Consider the following 21,819-nt stretch of genomic DNA (forward strand, 5'->3'; position numbering starts at 1 on the left):
GATAACCATGTAAATCTCTCGGACAAGGAGACGTTTATCAATATACTCGGCTCTACTTACTCTTAGTTTTGAAAATGCTAAATAGTATCAAAGTAGACATCATGCAAAACTACATATCCCTGAAAGCTCTTGCAGGTCATCTCTAGCTGACACCTTTACTTACATGTATTGTGACAATTTTAAACTTGCACAAGACAGTTCACAGAATTGCCCATTTATCAAATCAAATTTTGTGGTCACATACACATGGTTAGCAGATGTTATTGCGAGTGTAGCGAAATGCTTGCGCTTCTAGATCCGACAGTGCAGCAGTATCTAACAGGTAATATCTAACAATTCCACAAAAAAACCTAATATCTAACAAATTCCACAACAACCTAATACACACAATCTAGTAAAAGAATGGGATAAGAATATATAAGCATAAAATATACAGATGAGCAGTGAGAGCGGCTAAGATGCAATAGATAGTAAAGAAGTGAGTGGTTGGGCTGACTGGGGACACAGCGATTCAGACAGTTAGCAGACCGGGGCAGGCAAGCTAGCAGTTAGCAGACCGGGGCAGGCAAGCTAGCAGTTAGCAGACCGGGGCAGGCAAGCTAGCAGTTAGCAGACCGGGGCAGGCAAGCTAGCAGTTAACAGACCGGGGCAGGCAAGCTAGCAGTTAACAGACCGGGGCTAGCAAGTTAGCCTTTGGGGGACGTCACGATGGGGTTAAGTCTGTTTTTGCCTCTTCGTGCGGTGACGTCGATAGACCAGTCGTGGAATTAGTAGGGTTCCAAGTAGCTCTAGGTAGCTAGTAGGCCGCGGTTAGCAGAATGGGCCTTCAGCGGACGTCGCGCCTGAGGGGCCTGTTGGAATCCTCGGGGAGATTATGTCGGTATTCCAGTCGTAGAGGATCGGTGGGGTTCTGTGCCCCGTACCGGCAGTAGAAGGGGTCCGGATTTTGTAGCCCAGGAGTGGGCTTCGGTGGTAGCACAGGAGCCCTGGCTGGGCTAGCTTCAGGCTAATTGGTGCTTGCTCCGGGATGGAAACGCTTGCCAGTAGTCACCCGGGATTGCGGTTAGCTAGTTGCGAAGATCCAGATGAAAATGTTCAGAGTTTGCAGTAGGAATCCGGGGATATGTGGAATTAAAAAAAAAAATAATAATAATAATAATAATAGGTCCGTTATGCTCTGGTTTGAGTCACATTGTTTGAACTGGCGAGAGCTTTCCGAACTAAAGGTTAGCTGATGACCACTAGCAATGGTTTGCTGACTGATAACTGGTAGGCAGTTAGCTGGCTAGCTTCAGTTGAGGGATTCCAGATCCGAAGTAAATAGAAATACTTTAGGAAAAAAAAGATCCACGCCACATTGGGTGAGGCGGGTTGCAGGAGAGTATTTAGAAGTTGAGGTTTAGGAAAATATTTTTAAAAGATATGCAAAGAAAAATATGTAAAAAGATATATACAAGGGACACGACAGGACAAAGACGTCTGACTGCTACGCCATCTTGGATTCGAATGGGGGGGGGGGGGTAAATACAGGCGAATATAAAAGTCACCTTGTCCTAGAGATTTACAGGGTTATCAAAACGTCACGCCAGGGCAAGCCTACACGAAACAGGCCGTATTTGTGTTTCTAAAATACCCTATGGGAAAAGTGAATGGTGGAATAACGATTGGAACTATTTCCCTGTTTGACCGCTAGGTTTTATGAGTATTATGACTCATACTGTGGTACTCTATTGCAAACAGGATGCATATTTTTATTCTGTAAAGGCTTACTTTTCACTCTGTCATTTAGGTTAGTATTATGGAGTAACTACAATTTTGTTGATCCATCCTCAGTTTTCTCCTATCACAGCCATTAAACCAACTGATTTAAAGTCACCATTGGCCTCATGGTGAAATCCCTGAGCGGTTTCCTTCCTCTCTGGCAACTGAGTTAGGAAATACTTTGTAGTGACTGGTTGTATTGATATACCATCCAAAGTGTAATTAATAACTTTGCCATGCTCAAACGGATATGTCTGCTTTTTGTGAATTTCTGTGTTTGAAATTCACTGTTCAACTGAGGGACCTTACAGATAATTGTGTGTGGGGTACAGAGATGAGGTAGTCATAAAAGAAAATCATGTTAAACACTATTATTGCACAGTGTCCATGCAACTTATGTGACTTGTTAAGCACATTTTACTCCTGAACTTATTTAGGCTTGCCATAACGAAGGGGTTGAATTACTAAAACCAATATACACTTTGACATTATGGGATAGTGTTTAGGCCAGTGACAGAATATCTAAATTGAATCCATTTTAAATTCAGGCTGGGTGAGTGGTGGAAAAAGTACTCAATTGTCATACTTGAGTAAAAGTAAACATATGGGTGTTTCTATAAATAAAAATGGGCCTGTGTGTGACATCAGGGTCAACATTTCAAAATGGTTTGATATACATTTAAATATGATTTTCTGGGCCCTCACAATGTCAGCTTACCAGTACACTATAGTGTACAGAGCGAGGAAGGACAATGCAAACGCGCTCAGCCGTCTCGCGCTACCAGAGATGCCCACCACAAACTGTGGTGCCCCCCCCGAGACAATTTTACTAATGGAGAGATTGTCAAACTCACCTGTGAATGCCAAACAGATCAAACAGTGGACAGACCGGGATCCTATCCTGGCCCAAGTGAAATGATTCCTTATGCAGGGTTGGCCTCCTGTCATGGAGGATAAGGGACAGACCTTATGCAAAGCGCAAAACTGAGCTGAGTGTGCAGGATGGCTGCATACTCTGGTGGTCCAAGAGTGGTTGTTCCACCCCTGGCCGTGCACAAGTCATGGATGAGGTTCATGAGGCTCACCTGGGTGCCTCCCGAATGAAAAGTTTAGCCAGATCTTACATCTGGTGGCCAAACATGGATCAGGACGTAGAAAACAAAGTGAAATCATGTTCTGAGTGCCAGATCAACCAGAAGATGGCACCGCCCACGCCACTACATCTGTGGAACCACCCATGGTCCAGGCTGCACATAGACTTTGCAGGCCCTGCAAAGGGCCAAATGTCCCTTGTCATGGTGGACGCTCACGCCAAGTGGCTGGAGTCTTACATCATAAGCAACATCACAGCAACCACAACCATCAAAATGCTTTGGCAGGTGTTTGCAACACATGGTTTGCCTGACTCTCATGTCTGACAAAGCAACAACATTTAGCTATGATTTGGCGGAGCGGGCTGTGCAGACACTGAAAGAGAGGCTCAAAAAGATGACTGGGGGAACCATCACAACTAAGCTCTCTCGGTTCTTGTTCCAGTACCGCATCACACCACAACAGGACAGGCTCCAGCTGAGATGTTGATGAGCAGAAAGCCAAAAGCTCACCTGGATCTACTGTGTCCGGATATCAAAGCATGAGTGGAACGGAAGCAGGAGAAACATGACCCCCACGCGAGGGAGAGACAGTTAAAACCCAATGACAATGTCTACATTCGCAACTTCACAAGCAGCCAACGTTGGTTGCCAGGTATCATTCTGAGTCAGAGTGGTCAAACTGACTGATGGTCGAGTCATGCGCAGACACCAGGACCACATCCGCCTGCGCTATGACAAAGAAAATACCATGTTTGCAGACAGAACCGCGGCAGGGGGTAGAATACAAGTTGAAACCCCACTGGAAACAATATCTGAGGAACAGGGGCATTCAGTGGTTCCTGCTGAGGGTGATGGACTTTCTATCACAAACACCCAACCCGCTCCGGTGCCCTCACACCCAGCTCCACTGGGAGATGCCTTATCTGTGTCTTGTGGCACACCACGAGTACTGCGCAGATCACAGTGTAGTCTCAAGCCTCCTGAAAGACTAACTCTGTAGTTGAGACCGAGAGACTTATGGTGTTAGTTGAATAAGGACTGTCATTTTTAGCCACTGTATTGAAAAAGTAATAAAGGAAAAGTGTGTAGTGTTCCTTTCAACTCTATAGTGGCTTCCAGCTTAGGCTAAAGCCAGGCCCAGCTCTAACTACACTTGATCCCCGAATCCACTTGTTTAACAAGCAACGCCTCATTTTCACCCAATTCTCTCATTCTGAAAATTAACCACATACTGTAGATGGAAAACAGTTCGTTAGCTAGTTAACATTTCAGATTGCCAGGGTCCAGTAAGCAACTAACGCGTTATAACTTGAAGAATGGCAAGGAGTCGTATACCAGTTAATAGTATAGCGAATTGGTTAGGTTACTAATGTTAGCTCATCTGATGTTATAACTTTAACTCGCTAACGTTAGCTGTCTGACTTCATTAGCCAGCTAATTTTCACACACCAAACTCAATTATTTGATCAGTTAAGTTGGCTAATGTTCCTCAACATTTCTCTGGCTAGCTAACGGAGAATTCGATCCAGCTAGCAAGATACTTGACAATGCTAACACGACTTGTTCTACCAGTTTCTCCCTCACCTCAAACTTTCCAAATGCCAGTTGTTTTTCCAGTTACAGCTCATGAAGTATGCTTCATCACCCCAGTCTCCGTGGTCAGGCTTCTCACCTACCTCTTCGTTATCGTTCAAGGGACACGCTGCTGTTAACTGTCAAACTGCCTTTCCACTCTCCGCTCTTTCCAGAGTGCACGCTGATGCTGTAACTAGCAAATTTGTTGTCTCGTCAGTGGCGTGCTGCATTCTGTTATGTGAACGATTGGCAGAGCCTTGGATACAGCCAGTATTGGTCCAAAACGTGCATCACTCGTTCGCATACAGCTCGTAGTCAACCAAAGCCCCCCCCAAACAACTTTTCTCAACGGCTCTACATGAATCACGTAGGTCACCTATTTTGGATTCAAAACGGCGAATTTCGCCGAAAGGTACAAGTTTGCATTCCTGCAAGAAGTCTGCGACGTTCAGAATGAGACTGATATGAGGTAATGATTGATGTGACTTATCGATATAATTTATATGTAATCTTGAGTTAATTCGGGAGATGGTAACTCGTTAAACAACTTATTCCATGAGTTGTTACATGGTAAATGTGATAACCATTAAAAATAGTTGATTCGATAAACACGTCATCACATTAATCAGTCATATCACACCATTTTTTATTAAATTCACTGGGGATGGTTCTTCTCCACTGGTTCAGCCTCATTCGTCAAGTCCTGGTATTGTAAAGCAGCACCCTCTGGTGGTCCAAGTTGGAACTATATTCTCCTTGTGGCTAGTCTGAATATCAGTATGTTTGTGCCATCATGCAACTCCTTGTCATGCCATAATGCCAAACATGTACAATGGTACTGACAGTGAATGGAAATAAGTTGTAAACTCTCTCAATTGATCTCAAAAGCAGCCCAAATTCCCAAGGCCAAGCAGATGTATTAGACTGCCTCTATGCACCTGAGGGTGGCCGGCGTAACTCCATGAGACATCTGTCATGTGAGATGAACCACCTTACTCCAACAGAAGTCAAAGGCCATGAGCAGAGCACACAAAGGCATCACTAAGTGTGGGGCAAAAATACATGTGATTATATTATAGTGATAAAGGCCTAGTTTGTGTTTAGAATATTCAAGCATGCCTTGACATTACACACAAGGGTAAATTAGACTTTAGCAACCGCCAAAGGGGGAAATTAGCATACAGCAGCCATAAACACAGCAATAAAAACAATCACATGTAAACTCAAAGTACTTTAATTTTATAGTTGTTCAAGGTTGAATGAACATAAACTAAAGAATCAGGGAATGGAATTTCCATCATGACATTTCTTGCATTCAGAGTATTGACAACACCTACAATAAGGGGTGTGCCAAATATCCTATTTCAAAAAGCTAACAGAGGATGAACCCTCCCAATGTATTAATCTGGTTTGTATTCACTAAACACTAAAGTGGGCCAAAATGGAGGAACTGACTACCTGAACTAAAAATAACTAGTTTTTCACTGCAAAACCTTTGCTACAGTGTACACTAATAAATACAACCCTTAGGCTGAAATTGCAAATTGTGATGATTCCATTATTTAATCAATATATTAACACCGCCAATACGTAAGCCATGAAAACAGCAAAATAGACAAAAGATGAGTCTGAAAATAAGTTTTATTGCAATACACAGGTTATTTTTGCTTTTCCTCTGCTGTGAACTTTGCCTGCCAGGCACTCCAACACTCAGGGGTTATGGCACCAGGAGACCTTGAACAGGGGCGCGTTCCAGACTACATACAAACCGGCCACACTGCACAAATCAACGAATGATTTAATACCACGCCATCTACAGTCAGTTGATGCAGTTATTAACCAGGTTTCCATCCAACCTTTTTTTGAGTGTAAAGTAGGTCCCATTTAACTTGTATTTTTCATTCAGTACATGGGGATTTAATGGCAAAATAAATGTTTATTTGCACTAAGTCATTACGCACAGCCTTTAATACATGCTGAACTCAGACTTCCACCAAAGTCTTAAAAGGTTTATACGTTGACGCGAAACTAGCCATACTGGTTACTGACATGTTAAAACGCTTATCCAGGCTTTGTAAGAAATGGTGCGCAACTGCTACGTAGGCAGCCTGGAACGTGGTGCGGTGTATGGGTGGCTAAGGGTTCCTTAGGGTCTCCCAAGTCCCCATCTGTATTTTGACCAGTCATTTACTATTCCAGAGTTCACTTGTGTACAGCAGACGTTTTAATTTAAAACAGAGGCCTCCCCGAGTGGATACAATCCTCTAACAGCAAGCAATGGCAACAGAGCAGGGAACAACCACAACACATTCAGCCATTTGCATGGGCGATATATAAAATCATAGTGGAATTTCTTCCGAAGAACAAGAACTTTGGGGGTGTGCAATGCATCATGGGTACTGCCCATAGCTCTTTGCTTTGCATTCATTAGTTAGTCGATTTTTTGCTTTTTTTCCCTGAACAGGATATGTTTGATTATTAGTGGAGAGAGAGAAAAGGAGTGTGATGAAATGGAGGACAGAATGAGCATGATATAGCGATACCTGTTAAACTGACAGTAAAGAGGGATTTTGATCACTTAAGGGCTTACTATGACAACCATTTGCATGGGCAACAAATAGATCTCAATGCCGACACAGATACACAGCTGAGTCATACTCGGAATTCCAAATAGATGCCAGTGATTGACTAAAATGAACCTTTGTAATCAACACAATAACATTTAAAACCATGTAATACAAAAAATAACATTTACAGCAAGAAATAGAACCCTTGCAATGAATCGGGAATTTAACCATTTTGAATGATTGGACAGGAATTTAGCCTGTAAAAATGATTGAGATGATTTTCTTCCTGCTTGATAGCAACATAATCTAAAGAATCTAAAATGAACAGGGGGAGGTTAGGTCAAGAATGGGTTAGATTAGAAAGTGCAACACATGGAAGGACAGAGTGAAAAGGGAAAATGAACAGAACAGAGAATAGTGGTGTGCATGGGTTGTGTCCCAAATGGCTCCCTGTTTCCTATACAGTCCACTAATTTTGACCAGGGACCATAAACTTGTCCTGTCCAGGGGGTGTACTTGTACATCAAGCAGCCTCACGCTACAGAAACAAGAGATGTGCCATTCTGTCTTGGACAAGGGTTACTTACTTATATAGGGAATAAGGTGCCATTTGGGATGCATACATGAATAGAGATGGGATGAAGGAGCTGGATCAGTAGAAGACCACACTAGACTTCCCTCCTGGGGGGTTAAGGACCTTGTTGTGGGAGCGGGGGCGGGGGCCGAGGTGGGGCTCATGGTCCTTCAGTGAGAGCTCACTAAGGGAGGCCTCTGGCTTCTTGGCCGAGGGAGCAGGCGCAGTCTCCACCGCTGCTTTGGTGGGAGTGGGGGGAGGGGAGGCGACATTCTCTTCCTTCTCCTCCTTGGCCGGAATCTCCTTCGGCAGAGGAGCTGAGAGCGAAAGGGAGAGAGGGATAAGAGAAAAGATTAGAAACCGAGTTAGATTTACCTGGTACCAAAACATCTTAAAGAAACTATTGTGTAATTAATAATTATGCAATTATTAAGTCATTATTATTATTAGCTTGGTCAACAAGTCATTTCTAGTAACTGCCTGGCAGACAGCGGGCTGTAAAGTGGTAGCCCGAATCCATTATCCATGTCAAACTCACCTGGGGGCTCGGGTATGGGACTTTCACCCACAGAAATGTTGTCCTAGGAATAATAGGGAGAACATGTCAATGTAGCCTACACATCATGCAAATTAGAAATCCATAACCATTAGTGATTTGGAATGGGAGAGACTGGGGGACAAGGATGGTCTGGATTACCTTTGGCTTGTTGGAATGGGCTTTGTCAGAGGGAGGGGCACTCTCTAGCCCCCAGAAGATGTTGCTGGTGTTGTCGCCTGGGGGTACGGGTCTCCGTTGCTCGGCTGGGGCATCTGGAGAACCAAATATCCCACTGCTTTTACCCCCTGCATCGAGGAAGGACAGCGAGTCAAATATTTTTTACATGCACCAGGAATTTGACCTGGTGAAATGGCGCTGTCAACGCCTTAGAATAGAATACAGAAAGAATCAAATAATTTACAAGGCATTAAAGTTGAACATTATTGAAGGCATTGAGGAAAAGACAGACAAGTCAAATCTCCACACCCCAACCACTTTTTTGTGATTAACATTTCTATAGAATTTTCACTACTCAAACTTCTTATCTGACCAATTACTGGCAACATGACGACTGTACTCCCTCCAACCAAATTGAACCAGGCCTCAAACCTCCACACAAAGCCCAGTCCTACCCTCATTATGCTATAGGTATGGTGAAGAGCTTGTTGCACAGCCTGGACTGATATGAGGCATTACATTTCGCAGTAAGATAACATTTCAATATCTGGGCGTGTGCCGTCATAATTCTTTCTAGAACATTCTACCAGAGGCAGAAGGGCTGAAAACTGGAAGACAAACCAGCTCGATGTGCAGAGAGACAATAGAAACTCATGATAACATATTTTAATTTAACCATCTCTGACCCCTGGCCTCAATATAGACATATTGATCCAGTCATGTGATGTCACTAGATTACATGTGGCCCAAACTTCGTTTAACTAATGAAAATCTCAGTCACCATTAGGAAAATTTGGCGGCAGAAATTTTAAATTTACCGGACATCCATATGCATCATGTGTGTACCGCATTAGGGCGTCCACCCACAGTACTCAAAATCACATTTAGATTATTGTAATTAATCTTAACAGAATAGAAATTAGCCTGTACATTTCTAATAAAAAAAATTATGACATTCTTATACCAACATGACAGGTTTTACTGAAAAGCAAAACATTGCCCGTTGCGTCTTCATCCCTGCTATAAATCATAAATGGAACAGTTGAATAAAGAAAACATTTAGTCTAGAAGAACAAGTCACCTCCATAGTAATAAAACTTCAAAATATAATATTAGTATAATATACACTGAACAAAAATATAAAAACCCAACAAGTTTAAAGTTTTGACTGAGTTATAGTTCATTAACTCAGCAAAAAAAGAAACGCCCTTTTTCAGGACCCTGTCTTTCAAAGATAACTTGTAAAAATCCAAATAACTTCACAGATATTCATTGTAAAGGGTTTAAACACGGTTTCCCATGCTTGTTCAATGAACCATAAACAATTAATGAACATGCACCTGTGGAACGGTCGTTAACACAAACAGCTTACAGGCGGTAGGCAATTAAGGTCACAGTTATGAGAATTTAGGACACTAAATAGGCCTTTCTACTGACTCTGAAAAACACCAAAAGAAAGATGCCTAGGGTCCCTGCTCATCTGCTTGAACGTGCCTTAGGCATGCTGCAAGGAGGCATGAGGACTGCAGATGTGGCCAGGGCAATAAATTGCCATGTCCGTACTGTGAGACGCCTAAGACAGCGCTACAGGGAGACAGGACGGACAGCTGATCGTCCTCGCAGTGGCAGACCACGTGTAACACCTAAACATCACACCTGCGGGACAAGTACAGGATGGCAACAACAACTGCCCAAGTTACACCAGGAACACACAATCCCTCCATCAGTGCTCAGACTGTCCACAATAGGCTGAGAGAGGCTGGACTGAGGGCTTGTAGGCCTGTTGTAAGGCAGGTCCTCACCAGACATCACCGGCAACAACGTCGCCTATGGGCAGAAACCCACCGTTGCTGGACCAGACAGGGCTGGCAAAAAGTGTTCTTCACTGACGAGTCGCGATTAAGTCTCACCAGGGGTGATGGTCAGATTCGCTTTAATCGTCGAAGGAATGAGGGTTACACTGAGGCCTGTACTCTGGAGAGGGATCGATTTGGAGGTGGAGGCCCAATGTATGGATTTCACGTGACTGGGAATACAGATATCGGTTGGTCACAGATTCAGGGAAAAAAAAATAAAAAAATAAAAAAAAGAGTAGGGGAATGGATAACAAAATAAATCACATTTATTTATAAAAGCCCTTTTTACATCAGCTGTCACAAAGTGCTATACAGAAACCCAACCTAAAACCCCAAACAATGCAGATGTAAAAGCACGTTGGCTAGGAAAAACTCCCAAGAAAGGCAGGAACCTAAGAAGAAACCTAGAGGAATCAGGCTCTGAGGGGTGGTCAGTCCTCTTCTGGCTGTGCCGGGTGGAGATTATAACAGTACATGGCCAAAATGTTCAAACGTTCACAGATGACCAGCAGGGTCAAATAATAACCACAGTGGTTGTAGAGGGTGCAACAGGTCAGCACCTCAGGAGTAAATGTCAGTTGGCTTTCAAAGCCGATCATTCAGAGTTAGAGACAGCAGGTGCGGTAGAGAGAGTCGACAACAGCAGGTTAGCACGTCCGGTGAACAGGTCAGGGTTTCATAGCCACAGGCAGAACAGTTGAAACTGGAGCAGCAGCACGACCAGGTGGACTGGGGAGGAGTTCAGGCCAGGTAGTCCTGAGGCATGGTCCTAGGGCTCAGGTCCTCCAAAAGAAGAGAACGAGAGAGAGAATTAGAGGGAGCATACTTAAAATTCCCACAGGACACCGGATAAGACAGGATAAATACTTGAGATATAACAGACTGACCCTAGCCCCCCAACACAATCTATTGCAGCACAATTACTGGAGGCTGAGACAGGAGGGGGTCGGGAGACACTGTGGCTCCATATGACTATACCCCTGGACAGGGCCAACCAGGCAGGATATAACCCCACCCACTTCGCCAAAGCACAGCCCCCACACCACTAGAGGGATATCTTTAACCACCAACGTACTACCCTGAGACAAGGCCGAGTATAGCCCACGAAGATCTCCCCCACGTGGGGGGCACCAACCCGGACAGGAAGATCACGTCAGAGACTCAACCCACTCAAGTGACGCACCCCTCCTAGGGACGGAATGGAAGAGCAGCAGTAAGCCAGTGACTCAACCCTCATAATAGGGTTAGAGGCAGAGAATGCCAGTGGAAAGAGGGGAACCGGCCAGGCAGAGACAGCAAGGGTGGTTCGTCACTCCAGTGCCTTTCCGTTCACCTTCACACCCCTGGGCCAGACTACACTCAATCATGGGACCTACTGAAGAGATGAGTCTTCAATAAGGACTTAAAAGGTCGAGACCGAATCTGCGTGTCTCACGTGGATAGGCAGACCATTCCATAAAAATTTAGCTCTTTAGGAGAAAGCCCTGCCTCCAGCTGTTTGCTTAGAAATTCTAGGGGCAGTAAAGAAGGCTGCATCTTGTGACCGTAGTGTACGTGTGGGTATGTGCGGCAGGACCAAATCGGAAAGATAGGCGCAAGCCCATGTAATGCTTTGTAGGTTAGCAGTAAAACCTTGAAATCAGCCCTAGCCTTAACAGGAAGCCAGTGTGTAGAGAGGCTAGCATTGGAGAAATATGATCAACTTTTTTGGTTCTAGTGAAGATTCTAGCAGCCGTGTTTAGCACTAACTGAAGCTCATTTAGTGCTTTATCCAAATAGCCTGAAAGTAGAGCATTGCAGTAGTCTAATCTAGAAGTGACAAAAGCATGGATGAATTTTTATGAATCATTTTTGGACAGAAAGTTTCTGATTTTTGCAATGTTACGAAGATGGAAATAAAGCTGTCCTTCATGCAGTCTTGATATGTTCGTCAAAAGAGAGTTCAGGGTCCAGAGTAACGCCGAGGTCCTTTAGTTTTATTTGAGACAACTGTACAACCATCAAGATTAATTGTCAGATCCAACAGAAGATATTTGTTTTTTGGGACCAAGAACTAGCATCTCTGTTTTGTCTGAGCTTAAAAGTAAAACATTTGCCACCATCCACTTCCTTATGTCTGAAACACAGGCTTCAGGGAAGGCAATTTTGTGGCTTCACCATGTTTCATCTAAATGTACAGCTGTGTATCGTCCACATAGCTGTGAAAGTTAACATATTTCTGAATGACATCACCAAGAGGTAAAATATATAGTGAAAATAGTGGTCCTAAAACGGAACCTTGAGGAACACCGACATTTACAATTGATTTGTCAGAGGACAAACCATCCACAGAGACAAACTGCTATCTTTCTGACAGATAAGATCTAAACCAGGCCAGAACTTGTCCATGTAGACCAATTTGGGTTTCCAATCTCTCCAAAATAATGTGGCGATTGATGGTATCAAAAGCAGCACTAAGGTCTAGGAGCACGAGGACAGATGCAGAGCCTTTGACGCCATTAAAAGGTAATTTACCACCTTCACGAGTGCAGTCTCAGTGCTATGATGGGGTATAAAACCAGACTGAAGCGTTTCATATACATTGTTAGTCTTCAGGAAGGCAGTGAGCTGCTGTGCAACAGCTGTCCCTAAATATTTTAAGAGGATTGGGAGATTTGATATAGGCCGACAGTTTTTCATATTTTCTGGGTCAAGGTTTGGCTTTTTCAAGAGAGGCTTTATTACTGCCACTTTTAGTGAGTTTGGTACACATCCGGTGGATAGGGAGCTGTTTATTATGTTCAACATGGGAGGGCCAAGCACAGGAAGCAGCTCTTTCTGTAGTTTAGTTGGAATAGGGTCCAGTATGCAGCTTGAAGGTTGAGGCCATGACTATTTTCATCAATGTGTCAAGAGATATAGTATTAAAAAATGTGTCTCCCTTGAAAGAGGAGTCCGTAATTTGCTTTCTAATGGTCATGATCTTTTCGTCGAAGAAGTTTATGAATGTATCACTGCTGAAGTGAAAGCCATCCTCTCTTGGGGAATGCTGCTTTTTAGTTAGCTTTGCGACAGTATCAAAAAGAAAATGTAGGATTGTTCTTCTTCTCCTCAATTAAGTAGGAAAAATAGGATGATCGAGTAGCAGTGAGGGCTCTTCGATATTGCACGGTACTGTATTTCTAAGCTAGTCGGAAGACTTCCAGTTTGGCGTAGCGCCATTTCCGTTCCAATTTTCTGGAAGCTTGCTTCAGGGCTCGGGTATTTTCTGTATACCAGGGAGCTAGTTTCTTATGACAAATATTTCTTGTTTTTAGGGGTGCGACTGCATCTAGGGTATTACGCAAGGTTACATTAAGTTCCTCAGTTTGGTGGTTAACTGATTGTTGTACTCTGACGTTCTTGGGTAGGTGGAGGGAGTCTGGAAGGGCATCTGGGAATCTTTGGGTAGTCCGAGAATTTCTAGCACGGCTTTTGATGATCCTTGCTTGGGGTCTGAGCAGATTATTTGTTGCGATTGCAAACGTAATAAAATTGGGGTCCGATAGTCCAGGATTATGAGGAAAAACATTAAGATCCACAATATTTATTCCACAGGACAAAACTAGTCAGTATCTGGTGTGACCACTATTTGCCTCATGCAGCATGACATCTTCACATAGAATTGATCAGGCTGTTGATTGTGGCCTGTGGAATGTTGTCCCATGTCGGGTGAGTATGTAGGCCAAGGAAGAACTGGGACATTTTCAGCTTCCAGAAATTGTGAACAGATCCTTGCGTCATGGGGCCTTGCATTATCATGCTGAAACATGAGGTGATGTAAGTGGATAAATGTCACAACAATGGGCCTCAAGATCTCGTTACAGAATCTCTGTGCATTCAAATTGCCATCGATAAAATGCAATTGTGTTCGTTGTCAGTAGCTTACACCTAACCATACCATAACCCCACCGCCACCATGGGGCACTCCCCCCCCAAAGTTGACATCAGCAAACCACTCGCACACACGACGCCATAAATGCGGTCTGCCCGATACAGTTGAAACCGGGATTATTCAGTGAAGAGCACACTTTTCCAGCATGCCGAAGGTTAGCATTTGCCCACTGAAATAAGTTACGACACCAAACTGCATAACAGGTCAAGACCCTGGTGAGGACCATGAGCACACAGATGAGCTTCCCTGAGATGGTTTCCGTTTGTGCAGAAATACTGCATTTGTGCAAACCCAGTTTCATCAGCTGTTCAGTGGCTGGTGTCAGACAATCCCGCAGGTGAGGAAGGTCTTGGGCTGGCATGGTTACACGTGGTCTGCGGTTGAGAGGCCGGTTGGACGTACTGCCAAATTCTCTAAAATTAGGTTGGAGGCAGCTTATGGTAGAAAAATGTATATTAAATTCTCTGGCAACAGCTCTGGTGGACATTCCTGAGGTCAGCATGCCAATTGCACGCTACCTCAAAACTTGAGACATCTGTGGCAGTGTTGTGTAACAAAACTGCACATTTTAGAGCAGCCTTACATTGTCCCCAGAACAGAGTACACCTATGTTTTATTTAACCAGGTAGGCCAGTTGAGAACAAGTTCACATTTACAACGACGACCTGCCCAAGATAAAGCAAAGCAGTGCGACAACAGAGTTGCACATGGGATAAAAACACAATAGAAAAATATAAAATGTACAGTGTGTGCAAATGTAGTAAGATTAGGGAGGTAACAATATGGGATGAGGTAATTGGGTGGGCTATTTACAGATGCTCTGTGTACAGGTACAGTAAGCTGCTCTGACAGCTGATGCTTAAAGTTAGTGAGGGAGATATGTCTCCAGCTTCAGTGATTTTTGCAATTCATTCCAGTCATTGGCAGCAGAGAACTGGAAGGAAAGGTGGACAAAGGAGGTGTTGGCTTTGGGGATGACCAGTGAAATATACCTGCTGGAGCGCGTGCTACGGGTAGGTGATGCTATGGTGACCAGTGAGCTGAGATAAGGCGGGGCTTTACCTAGCAAAGACTTGTAGATGACCTGGAGCCAGTGGGTTTGGCAACGAATATGTAGCGAGGGCCAGCCAACGAGAGCATACAGGTCGCAGTGGTGGGTAGTATACGGGGCTTTGGTGACAAAACAGACAGCACTGTGATAGACTGCATCCAATTTGTTGTAGTTGGGGATGGACATTTTTGGTGGCCTTCCTAAGCCAGGATTCAGACACGGCTATGTAATGATCACACTGTTTAGTCAGCTTGTTGATATGCCACACCTGTCAGGTGGATGGATTATCTTAGCAAAGGGATGTAAACAAATTTGTGCGCCACATTTTAGAGAAAAAAGCTTTTTGTGCATATGGAACATTTCTGGAATCTTATTTCAGCTCATGAAACAGGACCAACACTTTACATGTTGCGTTTATATTTTTGATCAGTGTAATTTTGCAAACTCCGTCCTATAGGCTACTTGTATGAACACTTTAATAAATAACAAAATCGCCGTTTTCAAATTCAATTTGGGCCTCTTAATTGAATTTCCTTTACACCTAATTTAAAATGTTCATGCCTAATAAATAAAACATGGCTGTACACAAACATGGCTGTATATTTACAATTCTCCTGTGAAATGAGGCCTGCGCCAAGTATTAACGAAGCACTTGTTTCCAAAGCTCAAATGATATCGCACTCTTTACAGTTCTCCTGGAAGATGTTAATAAATGTTGTGTTTATTGTAATTTGAACTGGGGGGGGGGGGGGGGGGGGGGGTCGTGACTTGTGTGATATACAGTGCATTCAGAAGGTATTCCGACCAGCTGCCTTTTCCCACATTTTGTTGTTAGTCTTATTAGAAAATGTAATCAATCCCCCCCAATACCCCATAAGGACAAAGCAAAAACAGTTTTTTTTTAGAAGTTTTTGCAAATGTATTTATAAAATAAAAAACAGAAATACCTTATTTACAAGGAGCACATTTGTTGTTGCATGACCACGAGACACTTATGGTCAATGCAGCACATGCAAAAATGTTGATGACAACGATGTTTCCACTTTGATCTTAATATAAATCCATAAGATTTCTATAATCACAAAATTAGTTTGTGTTTCTTACATCTGCAAACAACTAGTTTGTATTTTCTTAGCAAGTTAAGCTAAATCGTGTTAGCCACTAATGCTAATCGCTAGTTAGCTGGCTAGCTAAGTAAAAGTACTGAGTCAGAGCAAACGTAGCTAGCTAAAACAACCTGATACTAGTACTGGTGGAGGCTTAATTCAGCATGTTGATTGATTTAGAAGATACTGTTGCACAAAGAGGAATATGCGAAGCATGAATATGTTGGCTATATGAATAAAGACTGAATGTAGCCAAAGATTATAAGATCCCCTATGAAACACTGAACATCACTTTCGTTCCTACCCTGTCACAAGAACTCGTCCATGGCATTGTCATTCATTGTCATATCAAACAATGTATTTAAAGTGCTCACTATTATTTATATTCTAACTATAGAATTATAATAAACATTCCATTTCCACGATTCCTAAAGTTCACCCAAGTGTTTAAATCTAAATAAATGTTTTCTAAAAAACATTAGGTTAAAATTAAGGCCTAGTATTTCTGCCCATATCGTGGCCGCATGGAAATGATCTTAAATGAGTGCAGGAAATGCAGGAAATTATTTTGGGTTTAAGTTGAACAGTATAAAACAATCCGAACGGAGAAAGTCCGATTGAAATTGTGTGTGGTGTACATACATACGCCACCCTAGGGTCACGCACTACGCATAAAGCAAAGTTGGAACTCTTAATCAAAAACATGAAATCACGTCAAAAATTTGAATCATATTTTGGCCATGTCGCCCAGCCCTAATTCAGACCCTTTGCTATGAGACTCGAAATTGAGCTCAGGTGCATGCTGTATCCATTGATCATCCTTGAGATGTTTCTACCTTCTGTAAATTCAATTGATTGAACATGGTTTGGAAAGGGACACACCTGTCTATATAAGGCCCCACAGTTGACCGTGCATGTCAGAGCAAAAACCATGCCATGAGGTCGAAGGAATTGTCCATAGAGCTCTGAGACGGGATTGTGTCGAGGCACAGATCTGGGGAGGGTACCAAAAATTGTCTGCAGCATTGAAGGTCCCCAAGAACCCAGTGTCCTCCATCATTGTTAAATGGAATAAGTTTTGAACACCCAAGACTCTTCCTAGAGCTGGCAGCCCAGCCAAACTGAGCAATCAGGGAAGAAGGGCCTTGGTCATGGAGGTGACCAAGACCTGATCAGGCCTTTATGGTTGAGTGGCCAAACAGAAGGCACTCCTCAGTAAAAAAAATAAAATAAAATAAAAGCACAACAACCCGCTTGGAATTTGACAAAAGGCACTTAAAGATCTCTCAGACCATGAGAAACAAGATTCTCTGGTCTGTTGAAACCAAGATTGAACTCTTTGGCCTGAATGCCAAGCGTCACGTCTGGAGGAAACCTGGAATGATCCCTACTGTGAAGCATGGTTGTGGCAGCATCATGCTGTGGGTATGTTTTTCAGCGGCAGTGACTGGGAGACTAGTCAGGATCGAGGCAAAGATGAACGGAACAAAGTACAGAGATCCTTGATGAAAACCTGCTCCAGATCACTCAGGACCTCAGACTGGTGTCAAGGTTCACGTTCCAACAGGACAACAACCCTAAGCACACAGCCAAGACAATGCAGGAGTGGCTTCGGGACAAGTTTCTGAATATCCTTGAGCCTGGACTTGAACCTGATCGAACATCTCTGGAGAAAGCTGAAAATAGCTGTGGAGCAACGCTCCCCATCCAACCTAACAGAGCTTGAGAGGATTGGCAGAGAATGGGAGAAACCCCCCAAATACAGGTGTGCGTCATACCCGAAGAAGACTCGTTGCTGTAATCGCTGCCAAAGGCGCTTTAACAAAGTACTGAGTAAAGGTTCTGAATACTTAAATGTGGTATTTCCGCTTTTTATTTTTTCAAACATTTCTGAAACTCTTTTTTTTGGCTTTGTCATTATGGGGTATTGTGTGTAGATTGATGAGGGGGAAAAACACAATTGACTAATTTTAGAATAAGCATGTAATGTAACAAAATGTGGAAAAAGTCAAGGGGTCTGAATACTTTCCGAAAGCACTGTACGTGGCTAGGTCTGTTTCCACTATAGGCAATTGATTGCCTAGTGATTGCAACTGACGTGAATAGTTGGAAACGATGTTTGATTTCCAAGTGCTGCTAAATTGAATTGCACATGATGCACATCATTACTCTAGTCAATACATTTCAAATCTTTACACTATACGACACAGGGGCAGTATATCTTGCCTAGGGCGGCAGCAGAACTGATAGGGCCGGGCCTGAAAAACACAAATTTCCTAGCTAATTTACTAGCGTTTCACCAGACCTTGGCCTGCTCAAAGTTAGCCGTTGCTGTGGGAAATCAAAATTGTTCAACTCCTTGGAGGAGCTTGCAATGTGCATCAGCCTCGATACTTTGTCCTCAAGAAAGTGTGATCTTGAATTCGTCTGTACTCTGTTTTGGAGAAAGAATCCCCTCTCAGTGGTAACACTGGAAACAGGGATTATCAATATGGTTTCCAATGGATTTAAATGTTTTCCGGACAATTTGGCCGGCCACCATTTTATTTATCGGCTTTTCACTTATTTTTTTGCCAAAAGGCGGCATTTACCAGCTAACGAAAACCCTGGCCAGCATGTAATCCTACACTGGACTCAACAATGAAGAGGCTGGGCTGTGGCTCTTAAGCACCCAGTTATTTCACCGCATGGAACGACAATGGCCTACTACTGATTGTTACTAGCTAGAATAGAAGCTTCAAGTTCCTTTGCATACACATCACCGACGATTTGAAATGGTCCACCTAGACAGAGTGTGGTGAAAAGGGCACAAGAGCACCTCTTCAACCTCAGGAGGCTGAAGAAATTTGGCTTGTCACCCAAAACCCTGACAAACTTTTACAGATGCACAATTGAGAACATCCTGTCGGGCTGTATCACCGCCTGGTACAGCAACTGCAACGCCCACAACTGCAAGGCTCTCCAGAGGGTGGTGCGGTCTGCCCGACACATTACCGAGGGAAAACTACCCGCCCTCCAGGAGACCTACAGGACCCGATTGTCACAGGAAAGCCAAAAATAACATCAAGGACAACATCCAGCCGAGCCACTGCCTGTTCACCCCCCTATCATCCAGAAGGCGAGGTCAGTCCAGGTGCAACGCTGGGACCGAGAGACTGATAAACAGCTTCCATCTCAAGGCCACCAGACTGTTAAAAAGCAATCACTAGCACGTTAGAGGTTACTGCCCTATCTACAAAGACTTGAAATCACTGGCCACTATAATAATGTAATACTAGTCACTTTAATAATGTTTACATATTTTTGCTTTACTCATCTCGTATGTATATACTCTATTCTATTCTAATGTATTTTAGTCTGCCACTGACGTTGCGCGTCCTAATATTTATATATTCCTTAATTCCATTATTTTACTTTTAGGTTGTGTGTATTGTGTTTTGTTGTGAATTGTTAGATATTACTGCACTGTTGGAGCTAGAAACACAAGCATTTCGCTACACCAGCAATAACATCTGCTAAACTGGGTATGTGACAAAATAAATTTGATTTGGCTGGTTGAGTCTTGTGACACTGAAGTCACCAGATAAAATAAGTGACCTGTTGCCCTTATCAAATGTGTGTCAAATCACAATTTCAATACACACACACACACGCACTGCAGCATGTCAATACAATCCAAACATGATTTGGGGAAGAGATGGTGAGTCAGTTCACACTCATCAATGGCTCCTTTTTTAACCTTAAAAAAGCTAATGTAGCACCTTAGTGGCAGTTTTCACACCACACAGACCTGAAAAGGCTCTGACAGCTCCAGAACCAGGGAGGGCAGTCGTTGCCTGTCTGATTGGCCAGTCAGGGGCCCTCTCACCTTGTAGGAAGACATAGGAAGCATCTTCCCTTTCCACACTGACCCGAACTGTACTTTCCTGGCTCTGATAGAAAGGACTATGTGAAAGGAAACTATCATAGTTCCAACATCCTTTCATGGTTCCAGCATCTATGGTGGATGCATAACCTTTATTCTGTATTAAGGACTAAAATAACACAGACTGCCACCCAATGTTTGGATGCATAACCAGGCCAGAGCAAAACAGCTTGGATCAATTCAGCCCAGTAGTGTGAAAAGGGAATTTGTATGCCCAGTAAGGGGCCTTCTCTCTCTCACCTGGTGGGTTGGTTCGCCTGATGACACCCTGGGGCTCTGGTGGGGCGAAAAGGTTGGAGGCCATCTTGTGGGGCCGTCTCGACGCAACTGCTTCTCCCTCGTAGCCACCGAACAGGTCACTGGAGACACCTCCGGGGGGACGCAGGACTCTGAAAAGGAAACATCAGAATCATGTTGGTTCACTTACTGGTTCCTAACCTTTTTTGGTTACTGTACCACCAAATGAATTTTGTTCTGCCTGGAGTATCCCTGGAGTACCCCCTTATGCGCTTTACCAGCAGGCCTATGGTCTCATGAGTCTTCTGAAGTACCCCCTGTGGATAGGCAAAACACACTGTGGCTTCCTTGTACCCCTGGTTGGGAACCACTGATGTAGAGTATATAGCCTGTAGGCCAAACTCTACTGTCAGCATTCATCATATACAAAGGCAGGCAGTGCCTGGGATAATATGATTAGAGAATGTTCCATAATGAAAACGTGCATATAGCAAAATCTAGGAATAGAATATGCGGCATGCACAGCTTCTTATAAGACAGGCCACAAATGGTGGCTGTGGCCACATTAGCTGTGGCTAAAGACCAAATAATCTAGTTATCGGCTAATTGTACTACAGTATGACTGCAGGCTACATAGGCCTGCTGACCTAAATAAACTGTTTAAAAGTCACATTTATTTGTGTAACGTTAGCTGATCACAACTCAGCACAGAACACATATTTAGCCAGTTAACGTTAGCTGGCTGTTCTTGGAATGTTCGCAGGGGGGTTAGACAACCATAGTTGACCGCGCCAAAAAAACAGTGAAATATGCCCAATTACCATTACTTTTTCGAAATAGGTTGTTTGTAAACGGGGTGTGGGTGACTGTGCCTGTTTTGAAAATGCAAGCAACAAGAGAACAATGAGCGTCATATCGCTGGCTACGATGTAAAAAAAAAAAAGAATTAAAAAAAAGAATTCCACGAGCTTCCATTTCCGCAGCCCCCCCCCAAAAAAACCCCAAAGCCCATAAGGAGCTACCTAGCTGTTATCAAACGAAAAGTTTACTGACAAAACGGAATAAACATTGTATCACTAAATTGTCTTATAACTAGTTAACGTTAGTATCATCAAAGTGCCATCTAGCTAGCTAACGTTATACTTCTTACAGGCTCGCGGCCAATGAGCATAAGGCGTAGCTTTCAGAAACATAGCCAGCTAGTTGCTTGAATTTTGCCTGCTGCAAATAAAACCTGTGGATGCAATTTCGTGTTACCTTGAACTTGGCTTTGCGCCATTATCGAGTCCTGAAAACATGTTCGTCGAAGTCATTGTGATGACTGTCTTCGTGTGGGGGGAAATTAATGTCGTAGCTAGCTCAATTTTTTAAAAAGTTTTGTTGGTTGCGTGTTGCCCTTCCGAAACCGGGCAAAGCCCCACCCAACTCGATAGGACGAGCCAGCA

The 21,819-nt window shown here is 43.4% G+C and overlaps 1 protein-coding gene across 1 annotated transcript; it reads right to left on the bottom strand.

The window, feature by feature from the left end:
• Nucleotides 1-6,053: 6,053 nt before the first annotated feature.
• On the bottom strand, nucleotides 6,054-21,814 carry LOC115192110 (jupiter microtubule associated homolog 2-like). Its single transcript, XM_029750258.1, has 5 exons — nucleotides 21,632-21,814; nucleotides 20,378-20,526; nucleotides 8,269-8,414; nucleotides 8,110-8,152; nucleotides 6,054-7,888 (listed from the first exon to the last, which is right to left on the bottom strand). The coding sequence occupies exons 1-5, from the start codon at nucleotides 21,685-21,687 to the stop codon at nucleotides 7,650-7,652; spliced, it is 633 nt and encodes a 210-aa protein (XP_029606118.1). The 5' UTR covers nucleotides 21,688-21,814; the 3' UTR covers nucleotides 6,054-7,649.
• Between the last annotated feature and the right edge of the window lie 5 nt (nucleotides 21,815-21,819).

Source organism: Salmo trutta, chromosome 4, assembly GCF_901001165.1.
Source record: "Salmo trutta chromosome 4, fSalTru1.1, whole genome shotgun sequence".
NCBI lineage: Eukaryota > Metazoa > Chordata > Actinopteri > Salmoniformes > Salmonidae > Salmo > Salmo trutta.

Excerpts from the sequence above, each read along its gene's own strand:
- LOC115192110 (XM_029750258.1), bottom strand. The coding sequence starts at position 21,687 with ATGACTTCGACGAACATGTTTTCAGGACTCGATAATGGCGCAAAGCCA. Across the intron at positions 8,415-20,377 it reads CAGGCGAACCAACCCACCAG|GGGGTAAAAGCAGTGGGATA; the intron begins GTGAGAGAGAGA and ends TCCTCGATGCAG. Across the intron at positions 7,889-8,109 it reads TCCCATACCCGAGCCCCCAG|CTCCTCTGCCGAAGGAGATT; the intron begins GTGAGTTTGACA and ends TTTCGCTCTCAG.